At 44.3% G+C, this 21,775-nt stretch overlaps 1 protein-coding gene and 1 long non-coding RNA gene across 8 annotated transcripts in view; one reads left to right on the forward strand and one right to left on the reverse strand.

Moving 5' to 3' along the window:
* ACSL5 (acyl-CoA synthetase long chain family member 5) overlaps positions 1-18,980 on the reverse strand; it is a 50,299-nt gene extending 31,319 nt beyond the window's left edge. Inside the window, exons 1-3 of one of the 7 annotated variants that reach the window (XM_012771639.3) lie at positions 3,152-3,289; positions 2,248-2,342; positions 808-862 (exon numbers count right to left, since the gene is read on the reverse strand). In XM_012771639.3, coding sequence (XP_012627093.1) covers positions 808-862; positions 2,248-2,279 — 87 coding nt within the window. In that variant the 5' untranslated portion in view covers positions 2,280-2,342; positions 3,152-3,289. Of the gene's footprint in view, positions 1-807; positions 993-2,247; positions 2,747-3,151; positions 3,290-16,357; positions 16,477-16,727; positions 17,005-18,848 lie in introns of those variants that run through there. The other 6 variants (XM_012771630.2, XM_012771599.2, XM_076009791.1 and 3 more) reach the window with 6 other exon arrangements.
* On the forward strand, positions 3,296-18,567 carry LOC142875453 (uncharacterized). The gene is made up of 3 exons (XR_012922806.1): positions 3,296-3,485; positions 8,957-9,102; positions 18,481-18,567. It is a non-coding gene; the product is annotated as an uncharacterized LOC142875453 (long non-coding RNA).
* Positions 18,981-21,775: the final 2,795 nt, after the last annotated feature.

The following is a 21,775-nucleotide window of genomic DNA, read 5'->3' on the forward strand; positions in this document are numbered from 1 at the left end:
ACATACAGGTATACCCAAAAGGGGAAGGATGGAGAGGGGAGGTAACTTGGAGTAAGATTTCCAAGTAGATATAAGAAGATTATAAAAAGAACAGAAGCTTTGTGAAGGAACAGGAATGCTTTTTTTCTCTGAAGAAGGCTAAAGATCAAAATGGAAGAGATTCATGGAGGCAGAGGAAAGAAATAGGAAGAGAACATTCTTAGAGCTTTCTGTTTGCTCATAGATACAAGAAGCTGGGTAATTTACTGAAAGCCAGGGGAATAAGCCCAGTTCAACTTCTGGTTTTAAGAAGACTAAATTTAACTCAAAGCTAGACTTTAACTCAGGGTAATGACTTCTTTACCATTCTCAGACATTGGGTATCTCAATGAAAATACTCCCTTTTCCCCCAAAGTACTGTCTCCATCATCTAGATCGTGGGTAGGCAAACTTTTTCTGTGAACGCTAGATAGTAAATACTTTAGGGTTTGTGGAACACAGATCATATTTCTTTTTTTTTTTTCTTTTCTACTCGCCCTTTTAAAACAGTAAAAACTATTCTCAGCTTGCTAGCTGCACAAAAAAGGTGGCTAACATATGGTGCCAGCAGTCTATATGAGGACTGGCAAACTACATATGACCTTTATTATTACAAATGAAAATGTGCCAGTAATAGAAGTTTAAATTTGTACATAGTCTGTCAATCTGTAACCTAAAAGGCTTACTTTTCCACCCTACACTCATTCGGCTTCAAGATTTATCTCCAGGTGTGGAATTACAGTTCAAGTCCCAACAAGGTTGACAAAGTAAAGATGGCTGGTACGTCACCTCAATTCCCACAGACTGATTGTCCAGGTCAGTGATAAGTAAGACTGGTGGAGGTCTGTTGATCAGCCACAGGAAGATGGCAGCTCCGAATGTCAGGATGCAGATCAATGCCGGGGTTGGAAGTGGGGAAAACAAAAAATTAAAGATAAAGAGCATCTTTGTGAATAGCAGCAGGGAATTCAGACCTTAAAAAAAAGGGGGGAGGAAAGAAAAATTTAGAGGAAATGGCCATATTTTTTTACTCAAGGGTTCTATGTTTACAAAAGGACACACACACATACACTCACACACACACACACACACACACACACACACACACACACACACACACATACACACACCTCCAAACCCTCCAAATAGAGTTGGACTTCGCTGGCAGCAAAATTTACCCCACTGTTTATCTTAGCAATGTTGAAAATAATAGAACGTGTTCTCTTGCCCTGCTACTTGAATGTCCTCGCAGAAAGCAGAAAGGATCAAAGGAAACAAATTAATCATTTCCCAGACCATTTTTGAGAAACGACTGGTCTTTTGTTTTGGGCACATAAAGCCCAAAAGGTGGCCTGCTGGGCCCAATATAAGCTGGCGGTCAGAGGAGGGTGCACCAGACAGCTGCTTCTGCCCACGCGGACTGAGGGGCCTAGAAGGACTTTTCTAGCTGCATTTCCCTCATATAAACTAAACAGAAGAGGAGACCTCAGTAGAGGTGACACCATAGGTTTTAGGAATTAATCATTTTGCATGAAGTGCAAATGAAGGACATTTTCTGCTGGCCAAATATGCCTTACTGCTTTCTTTTCTGGAGCATCAGAAGGGGTCTCAGAAATCAACAGTGTTACAACTCACTGTGCCCAATATCCCCTCCTCCAGGGAGCCCAGAGGAATCATTTTTCCATGAGGCAAACATTAGTCAGGCACACAGTAAGGGCGCCGGAGCATGGACCCGACACACGGTGTGCATTGAAGAGTTAGGCCAAGAAGAGATCTCAAGAAACTAAAAGCAACAAAGGCTTTCCCCCAACCCAGTTTTTCTTATAGCTTTCAACCAAGTTCAGTTTCAAAGTACTCTAATAAGAGGAACTAACTTTGGGGTAAGTCCTAGGAACATACCCTTATTGAAGCTATCTTTTCCCGTGAAGCTGTTGCTTCATAGCTTTCAGTCTTGTTTAGGCTAATAATAGCAAACACGGGAGCACTTACTGTATGCCAGGCGCTGGGCTGGGATGTTTACATGGTTCATTTAACTTAATTCAAGAAACGCCATAAAGTAGAATTTCACAGAAGAGGAAAGGGACCATTCCAGGGACCATTCCATTGTCCAAGTTCGCACACCATTCCCCACTGCTGCTTCTCTGTTAAAATCTACAGAATCACAACCCACTTTTTCTTACAGACTCTAGTCACAGAGTTAAAGGAGACTGAATTTGTCTGGCACCTTACCGGTGACAGCAAATGAAGTTCCGAATTTGCATTCTTCAAAGTTTACTGCAACGCCTGATGGAACAGTATCTCAGAGACGAAGCCAAATATTCCCACTCAAAATCAAAAGAACAAAGCAAGCCCAGTAAAAAGTTTTATCAGATCAAGATCACAGTTGCCCTTAGAGCTTTAGGGCAACTGCCATTAGCTAGCATCTGGAACTTTCTCCATGATGGGAAACATTTCACTCTAATCTAAGGCTTTAAGGGCGTAGGAATTTGCATGGGGGCAGAACAGTCACAAGAAACCCTGAGTCAATCATTATTTTTCTGCCCCTTACTTGGTTATTCCCTGACTTTGGAGTAGCCACTTTCCGTTTTATGGAAGAAAACTAAACTTCCAGAGACTGGGATAATAGTCCTTAGCTCCTTGCTTATTCCCTGACTTTAGAATAGCCCCTTTCCATTTTATGGAAGAAAACTAAACTTCCAGAGACTGGGATAATAGTCCCCAGCTCCTTGTTTCTTTCCATATTGCATTTAGGGGGAGGGAAAGAAGACAAAACAAAAACAAGGTCCCACAGGTGCTAGGTTACATAACAACAAGGGTGCTATTGTGACCACCCCACAGGGTTCTGAGAGCTGGGATTTTCGGAATTCAGCCTTCCCTGGACTTGTAAGGTGAAGTGGCACTCCAGGATGCAAAAGCATTCAAGGGCCAGCCATATAGCCCTGGCAGAGAAGGGGGACCGGGCCAGGGAAACTGTGAAATTGACAGAGGGGGTTGCAGTGCCAGGGAAGAGAAGCCCTCTTTGTGCCCTCCCACCAGTCCCTCCCATAAGGCCAGGACACTGCAGCCAGTCTGGTTAGCATTTTATCTGGGCTTCTTCCCTTTACCCTAATCTGGCAAATTAAGAGATACTTACTGGCAGCTTCTTTCTCCACTAAGGGAACAAACTGTTACACTGAGGCCTTTTGCCCTCTTCTTCCCTATGGCAGATTTACATTTTAATAGAAGATTTTGCAAACAAGGTCTTCGAAATAGGATCTAAAGGTGAAATTCCTGTTCAGTTGTGGGGAGGAGCGAGGGCAAATAGCCTGGCAGGTAACAGGGGAGAAGTGGCACAGAGAACCCATGACCAATGTCAGTGGGCAGCTGCTGTCAATCCCAGCTGATTGTTACCACATAATAATGTGAGCCCAGGGTCACCAGCTTGTCAGATTTTCCTCTCTACATAACCCAGAAGAGACTCAAGTTTTGTGAGTTTCAATTTTAACTAATTTAACTAATTTTAAAGTTTTCAATTTTAACTAATGGCAAGTTGTAAGAGTCTGGTATGGGACAAATAAGAACGCATCTTAATTTGGACCATCGGGCGCTAATTCTTGACTACTCCTTTTTTAGATAGACTTCAGTCATATTGCCCCCAAATAGGATGAGACTGACCACCTCATCACAAATGAGGGAGATATTTACAGGTTTCAAGACCGCAGTCTCATGAGAATGAAAGAACCTTGCCTATACTGGCAACGTTTTGTCTTATTTGCAGACGACATGAAAGGATGTATTTGTCCGCTGAAATAGCTTGCTCACTTAGTTTGCTATCACTGAGCAGATATCCAGCTCAAGTAGGAGATGCACAGAATGTCAAATGGTTCCTCCCTGGTGTCCCCACATTTTTTAAAAATTGAGATAAAGTTTATGTAACACAGAATTAGCCATCTTAACATGTACAGTTTGGCAGTGTTTAGTACCTTCACAATGTTGTGCAACCATTACCTCTAGTTAGTTCCAAAACATTTTCATGGCCATGAATTGGAAACCCTGTACCTATCAGCGGTCATTTTCCATTCCCTCCTCCTCTGGGCTCCCAAAGAAAGCACTAGTCTGCTATCCCATGGATCTATCCTATTCTGTGGATATAGCTATTCTAAATATTTCATATAAATGGAATCATATAAGGTGTGACTTTTTGTGTCTGACTTCTTTTACTCAGTATCATGTTTTTAAGGTTCATTTATGTTAGTACTTCATTCCTTTTTATGGCTGAATACTATTCCATTGTGTAGACAGACCATAAAACCACAATTGTATAGATTGTCCATCCATTAGTTGATGGATATTTGGGTTGTTTCCACTTTTGGCTATCCAAACAGTAGTGCTGTTATGAACATTTGTATACTAGTTTTTGTTGTTGTTTGAGACAGAGTCTCACTTTGTTGCCCCAGGCTAGAATGCCATGGTGTCAGCCTAGCTCACAGCAACCTCAAACTCCTGGGGCCAAGTGATCCTCCTGCCTTAGCCCACCCAAGTAGCTAGAACTACATGCACACGGCACCACACCCGGCTAGCTTTTTCTATTTTTAGTGGAGACAGGGTCTCACTTTTGCTCAGGCTGGTCTTGAACTCCTGAGCTCAAACAATCCTCCTGCCTCAGCCTCCCATAGTGCTAGGATTATAGACGTGAGCCACTGAGCCTGGCCTATATACTAGTTTTTGTTTGAATACCTTTATCCAATTCTTTGGGGTGTATAACTAGGAGAGGAATTGCTGGGTCATATGGTAATTTTATATTTAACTTTCTGAGGAACCACCAAATTATTTTCCACAGTGGCTGCACCATTTCACATTCTAACCAGCAATGTAAGTGGGCTCCAATTTCTCCACATCTTCACCAACACTACTATTTCTGTTTTGCCTTTTTGGTGGTGCTGTTTAAATAGCCATCCTAATGTGTATGAAATGGTACCTCATTGAAGAAATGTCTACTCAAGTCCTTAGCCCATTTTTAAATTAAGTTGTTTGTCTTTTTGTTGTTGAGTTATAAGAGCTCTTTATATATTCTGGATATTAGATCCTCATCGGTGATATGATTTGCAATATTTTCTTCCATCCTGTAGATTGTCTTTTTACTATCTTGATAGTCTCCTTTTTAATGCACAATACACTCACACATTTTTAACTTTATAATATTAGCACTAGAGAGGGTTTGCAACCATATCATCTAACTCTCTCACTTTTTAAATGGGAAAAACTAAGGGCCTGAGAGAAGGTGAGACCCCTGGGTCACACTCTTGCTGGACTCTGAAGCTCTGGTTCCCACTCCAACCTTTAGAATCTCTTAGCACTTCCCAATGTGCTCAAATAAATGAGGGGGAAAAGGCCACCACCCTTCTTGTCATGTGTCCTATATGACTCAGATTACAATTCTAGTTCAGTTGCCACATAGAACACCTGCAAGCAATTGGTGTGATGGCATTTTCTCTTCTCTTTAACATCACTCCTAGTTGGGAAAGAATGGGTTAGGGAGAAGTGCTAAAGAAAAGAGGAAAGAGAGTTCTGTTGTACTGTGTCTGGGAGTTCCTGTTTCAGGTCCTCTACAAATGGCTGGGCAAGCCACAATACGCATTAGGATGCCCGTGCCAAAAACCTTACTCCAGTTTTTGACGTGGTGAGGGTGACACGTCTTGGCCACAGACCCTGGGAGGCCAGTTTGTCCTTCCTTTGAATTTCTCCAGACCCCCTACCTCAGGGGTCCTCAAACTTTTTAAACAGAGGGCCAGTTCACTGTCCCTCAGACCATTGGAGAGTGCGCACTGTGGGCCCGGGACCAGTAGGCTGCTAAGCAGGACAGGAAGCGGCGGCAAAAATACCTGGAGGTCCGGATAAATGTGCTAGGTGCCCGCATGTGGCCTGCGGGCCGTAGTTTGAGGACACCTGCCCTACCTTGTGGTGTGAATGACTGTAGCCAAAGCCACTCACCTCCTAGCTCCTAACGTGTTTCATTCCCAAGCTAGCTGAAGCACCTTCTGCCTTCATACCTTTATGCAAGTTTCCTGGACCAGTCTTGGTGTCTAGGATATGACCACCCCATACTCAGCTTTGAATTTTGCTCCTTTGTGGATGTGGGGCAGCATTTCTTCATTTCTTCTCACTTTCTTTGGATAAAGTCTCTAAAATAGCCCCTTCTACTCTACCATTTGGATTTTTGGTCAACTGTGTTTATTGCTATGAATCTGTCAGGCTATCCCTATATAGTCTAAAAATCTTTTTTTTTTTTTTTTGGATAGTCCTTGTTTTTTAAAAGATTGTATTTTTCCTACATGTACTTCGCTCAGAGCCTCATCTTTAAGTCTGTTCTGTTCCCAGCCCAGATTCTCTGTGCGTGCTCTTCCCTGTGCCTTGAGCACTTCCCCAGATCTGAAATGGTTGTGTGTTGCTTATATTAATAGATCAGGCCTCACCTCAAATGTCACTTCCTCAGAAGCCTGCTCTCTGACCACCCTCTTTAATGTGGCCTTTTCCTCCCCAGTCAGTGTCACGGGCCTTGCTTTCTCTTCGCCACGACGCTGTTCACCACGTGAAACAGTCCCAGCGCCTTTTTCTCCATTGCCCCCACTGAGTGATATTCTATTAATAATCGGGACAGGGAATTTTGTTTTGTTTACTGCTGAGACTACACCGTGCCTGGCACATAGGAAGCTTTCAAAGAGTGGTTGTTGGATAAATGAACAGTTTTCTACTTCAAAATTTTCTTTTGTAAAAACACATTTTAGAACAGTTAACTCATTTTTCTCCAAAGTAAAACAACCTTCACCCTCAGACTCCCAAATCCTAGATCATCAGAAATCACTCTGGCCAATCTTCAGATGGTTACTCCCAAATTAATACTTGGGAAAGGTGTTGGATTAGGAATGGTGGATGGTGAAAAGGGTGTATTTCTAACACACATCAAGGACCCTTCAGCATACGGCTACTCCTCCAGACTTGGAGGAATCAGAATAAAGTCATTTACGTTGGTTAAAATCCAGCCAAGAAATAAATCATTCTGTCCCTGGGTTTCTGGAATTCTAAGGACAATAAGGCAAATTATCTTTGCTTATAGACCTGGAGGATTAATTATTTTCTGTGCAATAATGAGATAGAAATTGCAATGATAAACTTTTTTTTTTTTTTAAATCTGCCTTCTAGAAAGTGGTACATGTTCATTTGGATTTAATTGGTTTCTCTGTTCTCTTGCATGTATGGGCTTATCCTATGGTGATAGAAAGCTCATTAAAAGGGAGACCAGAGTCCCCAAGTGCTCACACCCAATTAGTCAACACATTCTTCCATGCTAGCAATGATTTACTCTCTCCTAGAGACTATGTGCAAAAGCCCTTCCAACTCATGACCTAAGGCGCCTGCGTGTTATTTAGGAATGTGAAAGTTTTGCTCTCTGGGCTGAGCTTTCAGTTTCTAACCCACCCTCCTTCCTCTGTTATTGTCTCTAAATTCCTGCCACCCTCAAGTTAGGAGTCTTCTCAGTCCTTCACCACATAGTCAACATTTTTAGACAGACCCTGACGTCATGGCAAAAGGTCAACAGAACATTACAAACCAATAGCTTCAGAAGAATCTGATTAACCTTTTCCTTATAAGCAATTCACTGGAACGAGGTATGTGCTCTATTCCAAGACCCTTCACCCAATTTCCTCAGAACCTTCGGGCCAAGGAATTTTTAAAACCTTTTCTTATACCAGTTTACTTTTCTGTTTTACGGGTAGTTTTCTTCTCCTAGGGAAATAACAGATAGTGTGATTCGAGACAATGCTCCTGTTTCACAAAACTCAAATAGTCCGAGAAAAGCCTGATATGGAAAAACATTGTTCCCAAGGAGAGCAAATCTCAGCTACTCAAGCTGTTTAAAATGATTGGAAGATCAAAAGGGTTGACATTCTGTTAGAACTGAGATAAAAATCTGTAGTCATATTTCCCAACCAAAAAATAAGACAAAACCAAAAAACCAGCTGAGAGGAGGAATCCTAAAAATGCTCTTAGGTAATAAGAAGCAGTTAGTACTTTTCACTTTTATAATTACTGAGATAATTCAGTAAGGTGACCAATTACCAAAACTAGTATCCAGAAGGCCAATAGCTTTCCTATATTTCATACAAATAACTAATTTGGAAGTCATGGAAAAGATGCCATTCACAATAGTGTATATAAGAATAAATGTGTAGGCGGGTGTGGTGGCTCATGCCTGTAATCCTGGCACTCTGGGAGGCTGAGGCAGGAGGATCACTTGAGGTCAGGAGTTCAAGACCCACCTGAGCAAGAATGACATCCTGTCTCTACTAAAAATAGAAAAAGTAGTGGGGTGTGGGGGTGCACACCTGTAGTCCTAGCTACTTGGGAAGCTTAGGCAGGAGGATCACTTGAGCTCAAGTAAGTAGTTTGAGGTTGCAGGGAACTATGATGATACCATTATAATCTAGTCTGGGTGACAGAGTGTCTCATAAAATAAAAAAAAAAATTAAAAAGAATAAATACATAAAACCTATATAAAAAAAAGTTTAGCTGTGAGGCACAAAAGAAGTCTTGAAAAATGGAAAGATATACCTGAAATAGTCAAGGGTCCTATCTTCTTAAATGTGTCTATACATTTAATGCCACCCTAATAAAGAACAATAGGATTTTCCTGGGAACTACAAATCTAATTCTAAAGTTCAACCAGAAAAATAAAACTTACAAAATGATTCAGAAATTGTTTTAAAAAATAACAAGAATTGGGTAGGTGGCAGAGAGGCAAACATTATGAAATTTAAATACTTATTACAGAACTATAGAAGTTTTCTCCTGGTCATAAATACACAAATCTGTTTAATGAAATAATCCTGAAATACACCCAGTAGATGCCATTATATACTAAATTGCATTTCAACTCAGAATATATTTTTTTCCCTTACAGTAAATGTATTGAGACAACCAGCTAGCCATTCAGAAAGAATACAGGAAGCTGACTACTGTCTTAACTTCAACAAGAAAAATAAGTTGGAGATGGAGCAAAGCAAATCAAAAACAATGAAAACCATAAGAATATTTTGGGGCAAAAAGGTATGAGAGAAACCTTCTTTTATTAAATATAATCTTGGCATGGGAAAGACTCAAAATAAACATAAAGCCTATACATGGAAATGTTGGCAAGTTTGATTACATACAAATGTTAAAAAATATTTGTCCTTCTAAAAGATACCGGAAACAAAGTCAAAAGATAATTTGGGAAAAGTATCAAATCCCCCAGACAGGAAAAGAGCTAATTTCCTCAATAAAGAATTCTTAGATGTTAATTAAAAACAAAATACAATCCACTAAAATGAGGGCAGAGGGAATATCTAGAAAGTTTACAGCAAAACAGTTTACTTAAAATTAGGAAAAGACATTCAACTTTGTTTATGGTTTTAAGAAATGCAAATTTAAATGAAATTCCTTTTCCTGATACATTAGATTAGCATTGCTGAAACAGTGCAGAATGCAATGTTAATTGAGGAAATGTAAACGTGGTGCAGCCTTATACAGATGTGCCCATTGCCTTCTATCATAATTTAAAATGTGTGCCCTTTGACCTAATTTATGATTCTATCATCAATTTATCTTGTAGAGAGACATCAGCTCAATAAACTGCATCACAAAGACATGTACAATACTGGTTAAGAATGTGGGCTCTGGAGTCATGCTACTTGGGCTCAAACCCTGCTTGGTCATCTTTTCTTGTGCCCTAGGGCAGATAACTTCACCTTTGTAAGACTTCTTTTCTGTAAAATGGCGATAATGATGTCTTCTTCCTAAGGCTGTCATCAGGATTAAAGGAGTTAATGTATGTGCAAAGTGCTTATCACCATGCGTGGCATATAGGTTCAGGTGTTAGCTATTACACTCATCATCATTAAAGCTATAGGATTGTTCCTAATGCAGGAGCCCTGGAAAGTCTTCCTCGATAGCACAGTAACCACTTAAATTATAGCACTTCCACGCAATGGGACTCTCGGCAGGTAGTAAAAAGAAGGAAATAGATCTGTATGTACTGATATGAAAAAGGCTTCATGATCTACTGCCAAGTAGAAAGAAAAAAAAATACGTGGATGATGTGTATATTATCCTTGCAATTGTGATGAATTGCACGTGCATTTGTGCTTCTGGACGGATAATCCTCATAGGAAGAGATAGATGGAAGAGGAGAAGTCATGATTGGATATCCCACCAAGTTTTGGGTGGGTATTCAATCATTCAGTCAAAAGATATTGAAGGGCTTGACTCTGTACGGGCCAGTGTTCCAGATGCTGGGGCTATAGCAGTGAGAACGCTGTCCCCATGGGATTGTATTCCGTTAGGGAGTTATGTACAATAACTAGATCGTATAGTACTATGGAACAACACCACCAACAAAAGAGTAGGGAAAGAGGATTGGGGGTTTAGCAGGGAGGGGGCTTAGTTTTAATTAGGGAAGTTAGAGAAGGTCTCACCCACCGGGAAGGTAACACTTGATGGTGTGTACTGTTTAATCTGAAATATGCATGCTTTAAACAAACAAACAATGAAACTTCATGTAATTCCACCTCTGACTCAGGCAGCTAATTTAGAAAGTTCTACCACCTTAGTTGGAGGCATTTAACATGAATGCACCTGAGAACACACCTCAGCTTTGTTTCTATTATACAAGCACGGCCCTCCCACACCCTGCCACCAAACCCACATTAGATATAGCTTTTTCCAAGCACTCGCATTGTGTCTGCTTCTCAGACCCTGACAGCAGCTCTGGGGGTGGAAACCTTTTTCATTCATTTCTCTAGCTGATAAGAAATCTGAGCAAAGTTGAAGGCTGAGTCACAGGGCCAGAGGGGCCCCTGAAACTGCATCTTTCGACATTTACTCCAAGTAGCCAAGGAGAGCGGCTGGCACAAGATCCTGACCTACACCCTGCAGATAACTCCTCAGCCACTCACCAGAGCCTGGGTGCTCACAGGAAGGGGCCTCCTTATCATCTCCCCAGAGACATGCTGGGGTGGAGGGGGCAGGGAGACAGAGTTACCAAAGGACACCCTATTAAAACATCAGATAGTGGTTGAGTCATCATTTCCATACCTGGGAAAGATTAAGTCTGATTGCTTAAATAATTTTTTTTTTAAATGGCAGGTGATATTAACTTCCCGTATCTCTCTTCCTAGTGCAATTGCTAGGCTGCATCTAACAGCCCCAATTTGTAAGACAGCTGGCAGGGAAATGTAAGAGTCTAGGCTGGAGACAGGTTTCCTGGCCCACAAGTGAGCACGCCATAAATAAATCATTAGGGCAGTTGATGCACATTCAGTGGTGATACCTTTGCTGCCAGATCACACAGAAAAGGCTACAGGAACCAGAGGTCAGGAAGGTGGTGAGAGGTGGGGTAAGACTAGCTCTTGCCTCGGATTTTGGTTTTAGCGGAGCTTCCTGTGACTCCAGGGACATCTCTGTGATGATAGGCCTCCCTGTGCACATACCACGTAGAGGCCATCCTAGCCTGTAGACACGACTGCACCTAACACGGTGCAGCACCTGGGAGACAAAGGAACCCACTGGCACTGAGCCACCTTCTGTTGTTCTCACCATTGGCACAAGTTGAGAGAAAGGCAACCAAGGAGGGGAGTCTGTTGAAAGAAGCAGGTTGCAGGATTCAATCCCATAATGAACACAGTATGCTTATAACTACAGAGGGTGACAGTCTGCCAAGTCTTCCTCAGGAATGCCATGGCGGGGCTTCATGCATGAGAAGGGCAACACTAGCAGCCTAACCAGAGTGAGGTCCAGGTTCACTCATCATGTGTGCATTTGGGTATTCGAGCACTTACTGTGTGCCGGGCAGTGTGTTCAGCGTAGGGAAAGTGGGAGGAGAGTTGCTAGTCTAGTAGGGGATATATCCAACTCCCCAGGCAGTCACAGTCCTTTAAGACTAGTGCTCTGTGGGATGTGCCCCAGCTTTGGCAGCACTCGGGGGGCTGGAGAAGCGCATGTCTTACGAGAGATCTATTTGCCCTCTGCACTTTTAATTTATTTATACATTTACTTTCAATAAGGCAAACACATGTCTTGGACCTGTGTGGCTAGCGCTGGGCCATGTGTTGAGGGAAGAACACTTAGAAGATATAGCTCCTGCCCTCTGGGGACTTATGGGTCTATCTAACACTAAAAACTCTTGTGGAATGATTCAGTGTGTGGGATGAGCTCATGGGTTTGAAGATAGGAGAGGCCAGTGTAGACTGGGGTGATTAAGACAGCCGCATGGAAGAGTGGAACCTCAAGCATGTGTGCTCGTTGATCCCCTGGCTCTATTGCCAATAGTCTCTTTTCCAGAGGCAGTCAAGCATGCTGATCCCACCAATGACGCCGATAGCTAGTAAGACCCAACTATGTTTCCATCCAGGGTCCCTGTCACCAAACCATCTTTCTCAACTGTTACCTGTGTTTCTCATCCACTTTCTTCATGGGGAGACCAATCGTGGCATTAGGTTGGGTGAACCTAAGTAGAAGGGGAGATGGAGAGTACCCAGATGTGCTAAGGACACTAAAGTGGGACAAGCGTGTCATTTAGGGGAGGGAAGTAGGGAAGAGGTATTCTTGACGGAAGTGGAAGGGCTATCTTTAGTTGAAAGGGAAAAAAAGAAAAAGCCTCCAAGAAGGATGAATGAGACAGTATCTGGGGTCCAATGTAGGCACTGTACCCCTGGGGTCATTTCATTCACAAACAGCAGGGAACTTTGGGGGTCAGGCCTTGAGCAGTTGAGCCAAGTAATGTTTAACGTGAGAGCACTTGTTAAGTCAAATACCAAGAGCCTCTTAATTCAGGTCATTAAGATACCACAGGAAGGTGATAGGAAGTGACAAATCCCACTGCAGTGCAAGTTGTATAGTCAACCTTGACCCCCTAACTGTGCTTCAAACAAATCCCAGTCCAGTGGCCCTACCCTGAGGAGAACCTTGTCTCAGTAAATGCCCCCAAAGGCCATCCCAAGCCTGTTGCTGACCAAGTGAATCATGAGAGAACCGAGTGAAGACAACCAGTATCAGAAGTCCACTGCATCTGATAAGAGGATCTGTAAAAGGATAGGCTGGACAAAGTGCTAGGACCCCATCACCATACCAGGATAAACACGGGGTGAGGCAAGAGGTTGTGAAAGAGGCCCTTCTGCCTTGGTTCCCTGCAGAATCAGCCTTCACACTGCCACGTTGGACCAATGGTCAGGAGTCACAGGATTCAAAGTACAAATAATAAGCTTTATTGCTAGCAGTCTCATGTCCAGGGGCAAGCTTTTAAGGCTACTGCCTTTCCAGGTACCGGAGCAAACAGCTCTACCACTTACTGCTTACCACATGTGTGGTCTTGGGGATAGTTCCTTAATGTCACTGAGCATGTTTCCCTCAACTGCACACCGAGGGGGCAGGTGATCATCCCTACTTAAAGGGGATATTGTGTGTAGAACTTCTGGGGCACTGTCAGGCACACCGGAAAAGACTAGCTCCTTTTTCCTTTTCCATTTATCTCAATTTTCAAGTTCTTGCCAATGTCAGATGTTCTATTATGATATGTCCCCAAAGAGATGATCATGGTCTTTGCACAATAACTGCCCTTCCACGAATGTGCAAAGGTCTTCACAACTCCTCGTTTCTATTTAAACAGAGCACTTCTAGTTGGAGGAGCCATGGTCTATCTCTGCCCTGGCCTCCACTCCTTCACCCTCCACATCCTCCCACAAGCCACTCACAACCTCAGAACCCTTAGAACAGAATGAAGACAGAGAGATCCAATGGCTCCCCTGAAAAGGGTTGACACTATGGCCTGGCCACAGCAGTGCATGGATCGTCTGACCTTCCAACCCCAAAACTCATGGATTTATTCCAACAAAATGAATTGAGAACCTAGAAAGCGTCAGACCCTGCACCAGGAGGAAGAGCTAGTGACAGCTTCCCTTTCTGACTTCAGCATGTGCAGTCACATAGGAGAGAAATAGACCCAGATGCATTTACAGCAGATTGTGGTGAGAACAATGATGGCCGGGCTTACGACTGCTGGGGACATGTCACCCTTGCAGGATGCTGCCAGGCATGAGAGTCACCTCTGGTTGCACCCCAGCTGAGGGTCAGAGCATCTGCTGGCCAGGCATACAAGATAAATATGAGTAGACACTGTATTCTTGTTTCCTAAAAAGTTCCCAAATTCTGGTTTGGGAAACTCACATGCCTGGAGGTGGAAGGATATTTTTCTTTTTTTGAGGTTCAGTTTACATAATGGAAAATCAACCATTTAAAGTGAACAATTAAACGGCATTTAGAATATTCAGTATGTTCTGCAACCACCACCTCTATCTAGTTCCAAAACATTTTCATTACTCTAAAAGCAAACCTTGTACCCATTAAGCAGTCACTCCTTCCTTCTCCCTCCTCCCTGCCCCTGGCAACCACCAATCTGCTTTCTGTTTCTACAGATTTGAGGTGGAGGGATTTTCAAAAGAGAAATTTCTTCCAGTTTATAATTCTTCAGTTTATGCTCTAAACTAGACTCATCAGAAATTGAGGTATATCTCACCTTTGGAGCTAAATGAACCAGAGTTCAAATTCCAGCTCCAATGTGCCCAGTTTCTGTAATTCTAAGCTTCAGTTTTCTCATCTATGAGACACAATAGCTACTTCATAGAACTGTTGACGATCAAAAGATAAAAGCCCCATAAAACACTAAGCACACTGCTGCCCCCATTCAAGGCCTGGTAGCTGTAATATTTGTAGTTCTAGGAAAACGTCAATCCTGAAACTCATACAATAAATATGTGAACTCATTACCTGCCTGAATCATCATACATAAACATCTCTTTTACAAATAAACGTTTGTGGGCCATCTGAAGGGAACCTAACCCTACATGAGAGTGGAAGAAGGACAACCATTTTTAGCATCAGACTGCCTGCAGCTCAAATTCCAGTCTGACAACTTGCTTGCTTTGTGACCTCGGGGAAGTTGCTTCACCTCTCTGAGCCTACTTTCTCAACCACAAAATGGTGAAACCATCCACTCAGAAGATAGTTGTGATCAAATATAAGAATACCTACTACGTGCTAGTACCTCCCTGGCTTCCTCTTTGTCTCTCTACATTCATAGTTCTCTCTCCTTCCTAGACCCCCAGCCTCCTTGAAGTACCTATGGCCCAGTGCAAGCTGGACACTTAGCAATCATACACTGATATCGTTGTAGGTGTCTTTGCCCTCAAGTCATTATAGCCTGAGAGAGAAGACTATATCAGGCCAGGACCTAGACAAATACATGGTCGAAATAATCTGTTTGATCTGGATTAAAAGGTGTTTTAAAAACATAATTAAGGCCGGGCGCGGTGGCTCACGCCTGTAATCCTAGCACTCTGGGAGGCCGAGGCGGGCGGATTGCTCAAGGTCAGGAGTTCAAAACCAGCCTGAGCGAGACCCCATCTCTACCATAAAAATAGAAAGAAATTAATTGGCCAACTAATATATATAATATAAAAATCAGCTGGGCATGGTGGCTCGTGCCTGTAGTCCCAGCTACTCGGGAGGCTGAGGCAGGAGGATCGCTTGAGCCCAGGAGTTTGAGGTTGCTGTGAGCGAGGCTGACACCACGGCACTCACTCTAGCCTAGGCAAGAAAGCGAGACTCTGTCTCAAAAAACAAAACAAAACAAAAAAAAAATAATTAAATTTGAAGACATCTATCTAGGGTATGCCTGCCTGAATTTTTCTAGCATCTCCACCACCAGCATATTATTACACACCATCTACTTATCTGTGTTATCTTTCTGTCCCAGAAGCAATTGCACTTAATGACTCTTGTTTTATTTAGGTTTTCATTCATTTTATTATGCCAAATACACAGGCAATGGCTATAAAATTTTGTACGCTATCTCTTCCAAGATGTATTCTGTACTCACCTACCATACTGATCGACTGTTGGGTACCACCGCTGAGTGACCCCATGCCTGAATATGGAGGGAGGGATCCCACAAAAACAACTGCTACATTTTTTAAAAAACCAAATCAGTCTTTTATTTTAGCATTTAAGACTCTGCCTGTGTTATAGAATACCAGTCGCCTAAAGGTTAAAGCTATAGATTCAATCCCACCTTTCAGATCACCAAAAAAGTTGACAACCACAGAAGGTATCAAGCCCCAACCGTGGAGTCCCTTCCAAATGCTCCCCGAAGGTACTTGAAGTTCACCTTAGATGTAACCGGTGGCCCTACCCCTTAAAATCAGTCCGTCTTCATTCAGAAACCATTCCGTCAACCCCTCCCAGCTCATCCGTCTCCCCCAGCAGCTCTTACCACAGGAAGGAGACCAAGTCCAACGTGAAAGGTGAGGGCAAACCCCCAGCCCACTGCAGGGGAGCTACGCCAGGTGCTCAGAGTCACAAAAAGAGGTCTCTGCTGTGAGTCACCTCCCTTGAGAGAGGCAGGAGAAATCCATGCCAATCCATGCCCCACGTTCCTCCTTCCACGTGCTGCTCCTGACACATGGGTCTGAAGGTGTCCCTCACAGACCTGAGGGAGCGTGACTTGCAGGAGGAACACAGCAAGCCCTGGGTCCCAGGATGCTTTGCTGAATTAAGGGTCAGGATGCCCCCCTCAACCAGCCTCTGTCACAAGCTCACGAGACTCTCTTCCTGGATAACACAGCCCTAGACAGACCCCTTACCCTGTGAGGTGGCCGCATCTCTCGGTGCTTCCAGAGAACGGGGCTTCTTGGCTCCGAGTTCTTCCTGGCACACAAGTCTCTGTCTGTCTTCCCTCACTGCCCAGTTCCTCAAGGGACAGGGTGGCTTCAGAGAGTCCATGCAGGCGGACACCCCGGCTCACAGCGTGCCCAGTTCTGCCCTGCTCTGAGCTGCCCCGACTCAGGCCATGGCTGGGCTTTCTAACGTGCTCGGGGACTTCACTTCCTGGTTTTTCTTTCATAACTGAAAGTGGAAGTGTTCTGAACAGGAGGAGAGAAGCCGCCAAAGCTACCCTGGCTCGTTTTCAAAGCCTTAACACCAGCCCCTAAGAGCCGAAACAAAAGCCAGCTTACATTAGCACAACTCCCACTGTCCTCCTCTGTCTGACTACCTCTAAACCAAGACAAAAAAAACTCTAATAAAATGGCTTGAGGAGCCCTCTCAGACCACTAGCGTCAGAGAGGCAGAGACGACATTGTTTCCTACTGGATTTGCAGGACACGACAGTCCAGCTGGAGGGCACCTCAGTCCTCAGATCCAAGACCATGTAACCCCTGTCCCCAGCCCCAGAGCTGCCAGCCTTAGTCCCCAAAGCAGTTCTGACAAAGACAAGAAAATAAATGAGCAAGTCAAGAATGACAGGGACAGCCAGTCATTAAATTGACATGATTCCTTTTACTTGGACACGTCAGCTCCAGCCTGTCACATCTCAAAACTTAAGTTAATAATGTATTCTGCTGCCTCCCCCAGCCCCTAGTACTACCAGGACATTAGCAGTCTCAATTCACCCGAGGCTGTGGCCCTGGAGCTGCCACCCTCCGATTGGGGAGTAGAAACAACAGGTTCCCCTGCCTCTTCCCCACCTCACAGACACCTCTGACTCGAGCAGCACTTTGCCCAGCCTGGATCCCCCTCCCAAAGGCTCCCAGAGAGTTCAGCACCAGCCTGGCTCTTTGTTAGAGTAGAGTAGGATTAGTTCTCTCAGCAGGGGGGAGGTCCTAAAAGCCTCCAGCTAAAGAAGCTGGGGTGAGCTGTGCCCCAATCTCAGAGCACTCAGGGCTAATCCCTTGGCTTCATGGGAGGCCTCTTTGGACATGAGATAAAAAGCAGGAAGATGAAGGGTAGCCCCTGGCACTCCACTTCTGGGTCCTGTCATGGCTGGAGGAGCATTGAGCTTTCGCTTAGTTTCAGGAGCTCAGCTCCCCAACAGGCAGCTTCCTCCAGAAGAGAGCAGAGGACATCAGCATGGGCATCAAGTCTCAACCACTCTAATACCACCGGGCTCTCCAGCACTGTCTTCTGTCACCAACCAGATGAAGGGCTCAGGGCCAGGAGAAGAGGAGGCTTTTTTTATCGTTCTCCTCTAAGATTGAATGCTCAAGTTCGGAAACATCTAGGTCATTCTAAGGTCCCATCAGAGTCACATTCCTATCTAATCCTAAGTGCACATGAGTGACACCCTCAAGAGTTCGGAGAATAATGGGAGGTTTGGGCAACACACAAGAATTCTGCATTATGGAGCAGACCAGTGAGGACTCAAATCCTAGCCACACTGCCTCCCAGCTCTGTAGCCCAGGCTGTGCTGTCCACAGTCTGCACATGCTCTTCACCCATGAAGTGGAAATGACACCACCTACCCACAGAAAGTGAAGAGCCAATGAGTCACCTACCTAGAACAGTCCCCAGCACTTCACTGAGTATCTGCTAAGATTCCCTTCCTCTTCTCCCTTCCAGATGGGAACCTCTGCCATCAGCAGCTTCTAACCATACCGAGACCGAAATTTCTGAATGGAAGATGAAGACCTACCTCCTGGCTTTGTCTGTTCTAGTACATTTAGTGGAATTAATGTTCTCTTCCAATTCTATCTCCTGTTAGCATTCGGACGGCTCAAATGTCTCCACCCCCTTTCCAATTGATTTTTTCCTTTGCCTCCTAGACCCGTCAGCTGAGATTACTACTCAACTAAATGTAGTTTAACATTAGAAAAGAACCTTAGGCTGGGAATAGGCACATGTCCCACCTTCTTTCCCCCACCCCCTTCCCATCCCTGCTATCTCACAGATATGCATAACATGGAGCAGGTAGCACTGTTACAGCTTACCTTGTATGAAGACTGTCACTTCCCGAGTGCAGGAAATGCTCCCCTCACAGCTGGCTGTGTGGCTTCAGCACCACATTCAGGCACCTCTGCCCTTTTCACAGCTCCCGAGACAGGGCCACTCCTGAAACCACTGTGTAGCCTGTGAGTGGCCAGTAAGGTCCCCTGGAACCTTCGAACCTATTGCAATGGAAGTTCAAAGGTAGCAGTTAGTTACCTGTTCAAACACTTGTAGTAACTCCTGACAGTGAGAAGTGCAGACTTGGCAAAAGTTTAAAATAAGAGATTGTTATGCAATGGGTTTAAGAGGGAAAAAAAAAAAAAAACAGATCAAAACAACCCTGGGATTAGAAAGCCAACAACCAAAGAAACCTTTTATGAAACTCACACCTCAGGGGAAAGAAGGGGTAGGTAGGGATTTGCATCTGCTTTTTTTTTTTTTTTTTTTGGACAATCCTTGAGATTGTGATAGGAAGAGGAAGGTCTACATAACAAGAGGAAAAATTGTTCCTTGCAAGTGCAGTGAGAGAAAATGAGAAGCCGTTCTCATTGGCTCCAGCTACAACTTTAAGATGCAGATTAAATGCAGGTCTCCATTTGAAAACCAGTGGTTTTCTAGAAGAGACCAGTGTCCCCTACCGAATTAGAACATCTCCAAGACAACCACATAAACCCAAACAGTCTAAAGTCTAGAATCTAGACTGAGAGACACGCTTAAGTGTGTTGTATTTAGAATGCAGAATCGTGGACACAGTCTGCTACAGTCCAGCCTACCTTACTCCCTGTTCCCCTGTTGAAGTCACTAGTCACCACTCTAGATTCCGAAAGCATTAAGACTGCAAGGCATCACCACTAAACAAAAATGATGGCTAGAGAAAAAAGAGGCCCTGGAAATGTGTACAGCCTCTATTTTACAGGTAAGGCCAATGAGGCCTTTTCAGGTGAAAGAATTCACCTGGAATCACACACCCAGAAGTCAAGCTGGGAGCTAACCCAGGGCCCCCGACAACCACCGCAGGGCTTTTGCCTCCCTGTGGTGTGTCTGCAGACCTTCCATCCTTGCGCATTTTCTCTGTACCAGATCTGCAGAAATTCGAGGAAATGCTATATTAGGTTTTGTCTTACTGGATTCTGTCTGGTGGCCAATAACCAAAATCAGAAGCCAATACCACTTCCTGCTGCCTCTTTCATGGAGGAGTGAGTTGCACATTAACAGAGAGGTCTTCTGGGGCCAGATTCTCATCCAGGTCTTAGACACATTAACTCCTGAAGGCTGCTTCTTGCTACACAGCCCTAGTCCTTTCTTAGTACCTGAAAGAAAGGGTTTCTAAGAAGGAGCTAAAGACAATACTGAGCTGTGGGCTTGAGTCCCACTTGATTGGCCTAATCCCAAATTGTGTTAAGGAGCAACCCACTGAACACAGTCTCACTAACTCGTGCCATGGAGCAAGATGGTCTGAGCCAGTGGCTCCTAAACTTCAGTGAGTGTTACAGTCTCTCAGAGCGCTTGTTGCAACATAGATTTCTGGGCCTGTGCCAGAGTTTCTGATTCAGTAGGCTTGATCTGGGGCCTGAGAATCGGCATTTCTAGCAATTCCAGGTGGTGTGGATGCTGCTGGTCTGGGGACCCCAGCTGGACCACACTAGGAACGTCCCTGCTTCAAGCAGCCTCCTGTCCTCAGTGGGCCCCACCACTAAAATGTCTCAAGGGATGTGTTTGGAGTAGTCTTGGCTATGGTTCCACTCTGTGTCACTTTTTGCGTGCTCTAGGAGATATTCAAGACCAGCCACCAGGCCAAGCCTCAGAGCAGTGCTTCGGCAATGCTTCAGCAACAGCAGGTGATGTGGGTAGTTACTGTCCTGCTTCTCCTCTGCATAGCTATAAGTCAAAGCTGCATGGCCTCACAGCTGCATAACCCATGCGGGTATGAGTGGGGGCCTAGGGGACATCACCTGATCCAACAACCTTAATGTTACTTCTGAGGGTACCTGAGACCCCAGAAGGTGAAGCAGCTGGCTAAGGTGATGTTTTGACTTAGTGAGAGAGATATTGTAAGTCGGAACCCAGGTCTCCTGTGCCCTGGCAGGCTATACCCTCCACTCTCTCTTTTTTTTCTTTTTTTGAGACAGAGTCTCACTCTGCCACCCTGGGTAGAGTGCAGTGGTATAATCCTAGCTCACTGCAACCTCAAACTCCTGGGATCAAGGGATCCTCCTGCCTCAGCCTCCCAAGTAGCTGGGACTACAGGTGCACACCACCACACCCAGCTAATTTTTGTATTTATTGTAGAGACAAGGTCTTATTCTTGCTCAGGCTGGTCTTGAACTCCCAACCTCAAGTGAACCTACTGCCTCCCAGAGAGCTAGGATTACAGTCATGAGTCACTGTAATCCTAGCACTGCCCTGATCTCTTGATAAACCATTGTCTCCTATAGCATCTCTCTTCAAAAAATCGCGTTAGATAAGGCTTCTTTGCCACACCCTCCCGTCTCCCCTCTTCTCCCCTCCCATAGCCATATACATTTAGAACCAACACAAAACCAAATTCCCTTTAGGTCTGGAGATCCAGCAGCCCTTAAAAAGTGAAAAACTTTCATTTCTGTCACCCATTGGTGAGGTGCAGGAGGTGTGAGGGGTCTGAGCAATAGCCCTAATTCTGACATACTCACACTCATGCTGCTGTGATGGCTTTGTGTACACGTCCTTCCCTTTTCTAGGGACAAAGGAACCACTCAATTAATATATGACAGTTCTAGAATACCAGAGGCTAACATTCCAGAGTTTTGTGCCACAGCCTAGAAACAGAGAGGATATCTTTTACGATATAGAGGCTGGTAGCTCTTCAGAAGCAGAAAGTGGGTTTTCTCTATGGTTTAGAAAGCAGGAAAAGACAGTCAATAGAAATAGGCCAACTTGACATGGCCTGACC

This window comes from Microcebus murinus, chromosome 14, assembly GCF_040939455.1.
Source record: "Microcebus murinus isolate Inina chromosome 14, M.murinus_Inina_mat1.0, whole genome shotgun sequence".
Classification (NCBI taxonomy): domain Eukaryota; kingdom Metazoa; phylum Chordata; class Mammalia; order Primates; family Cheirogaleidae; genus Microcebus; species Microcebus murinus.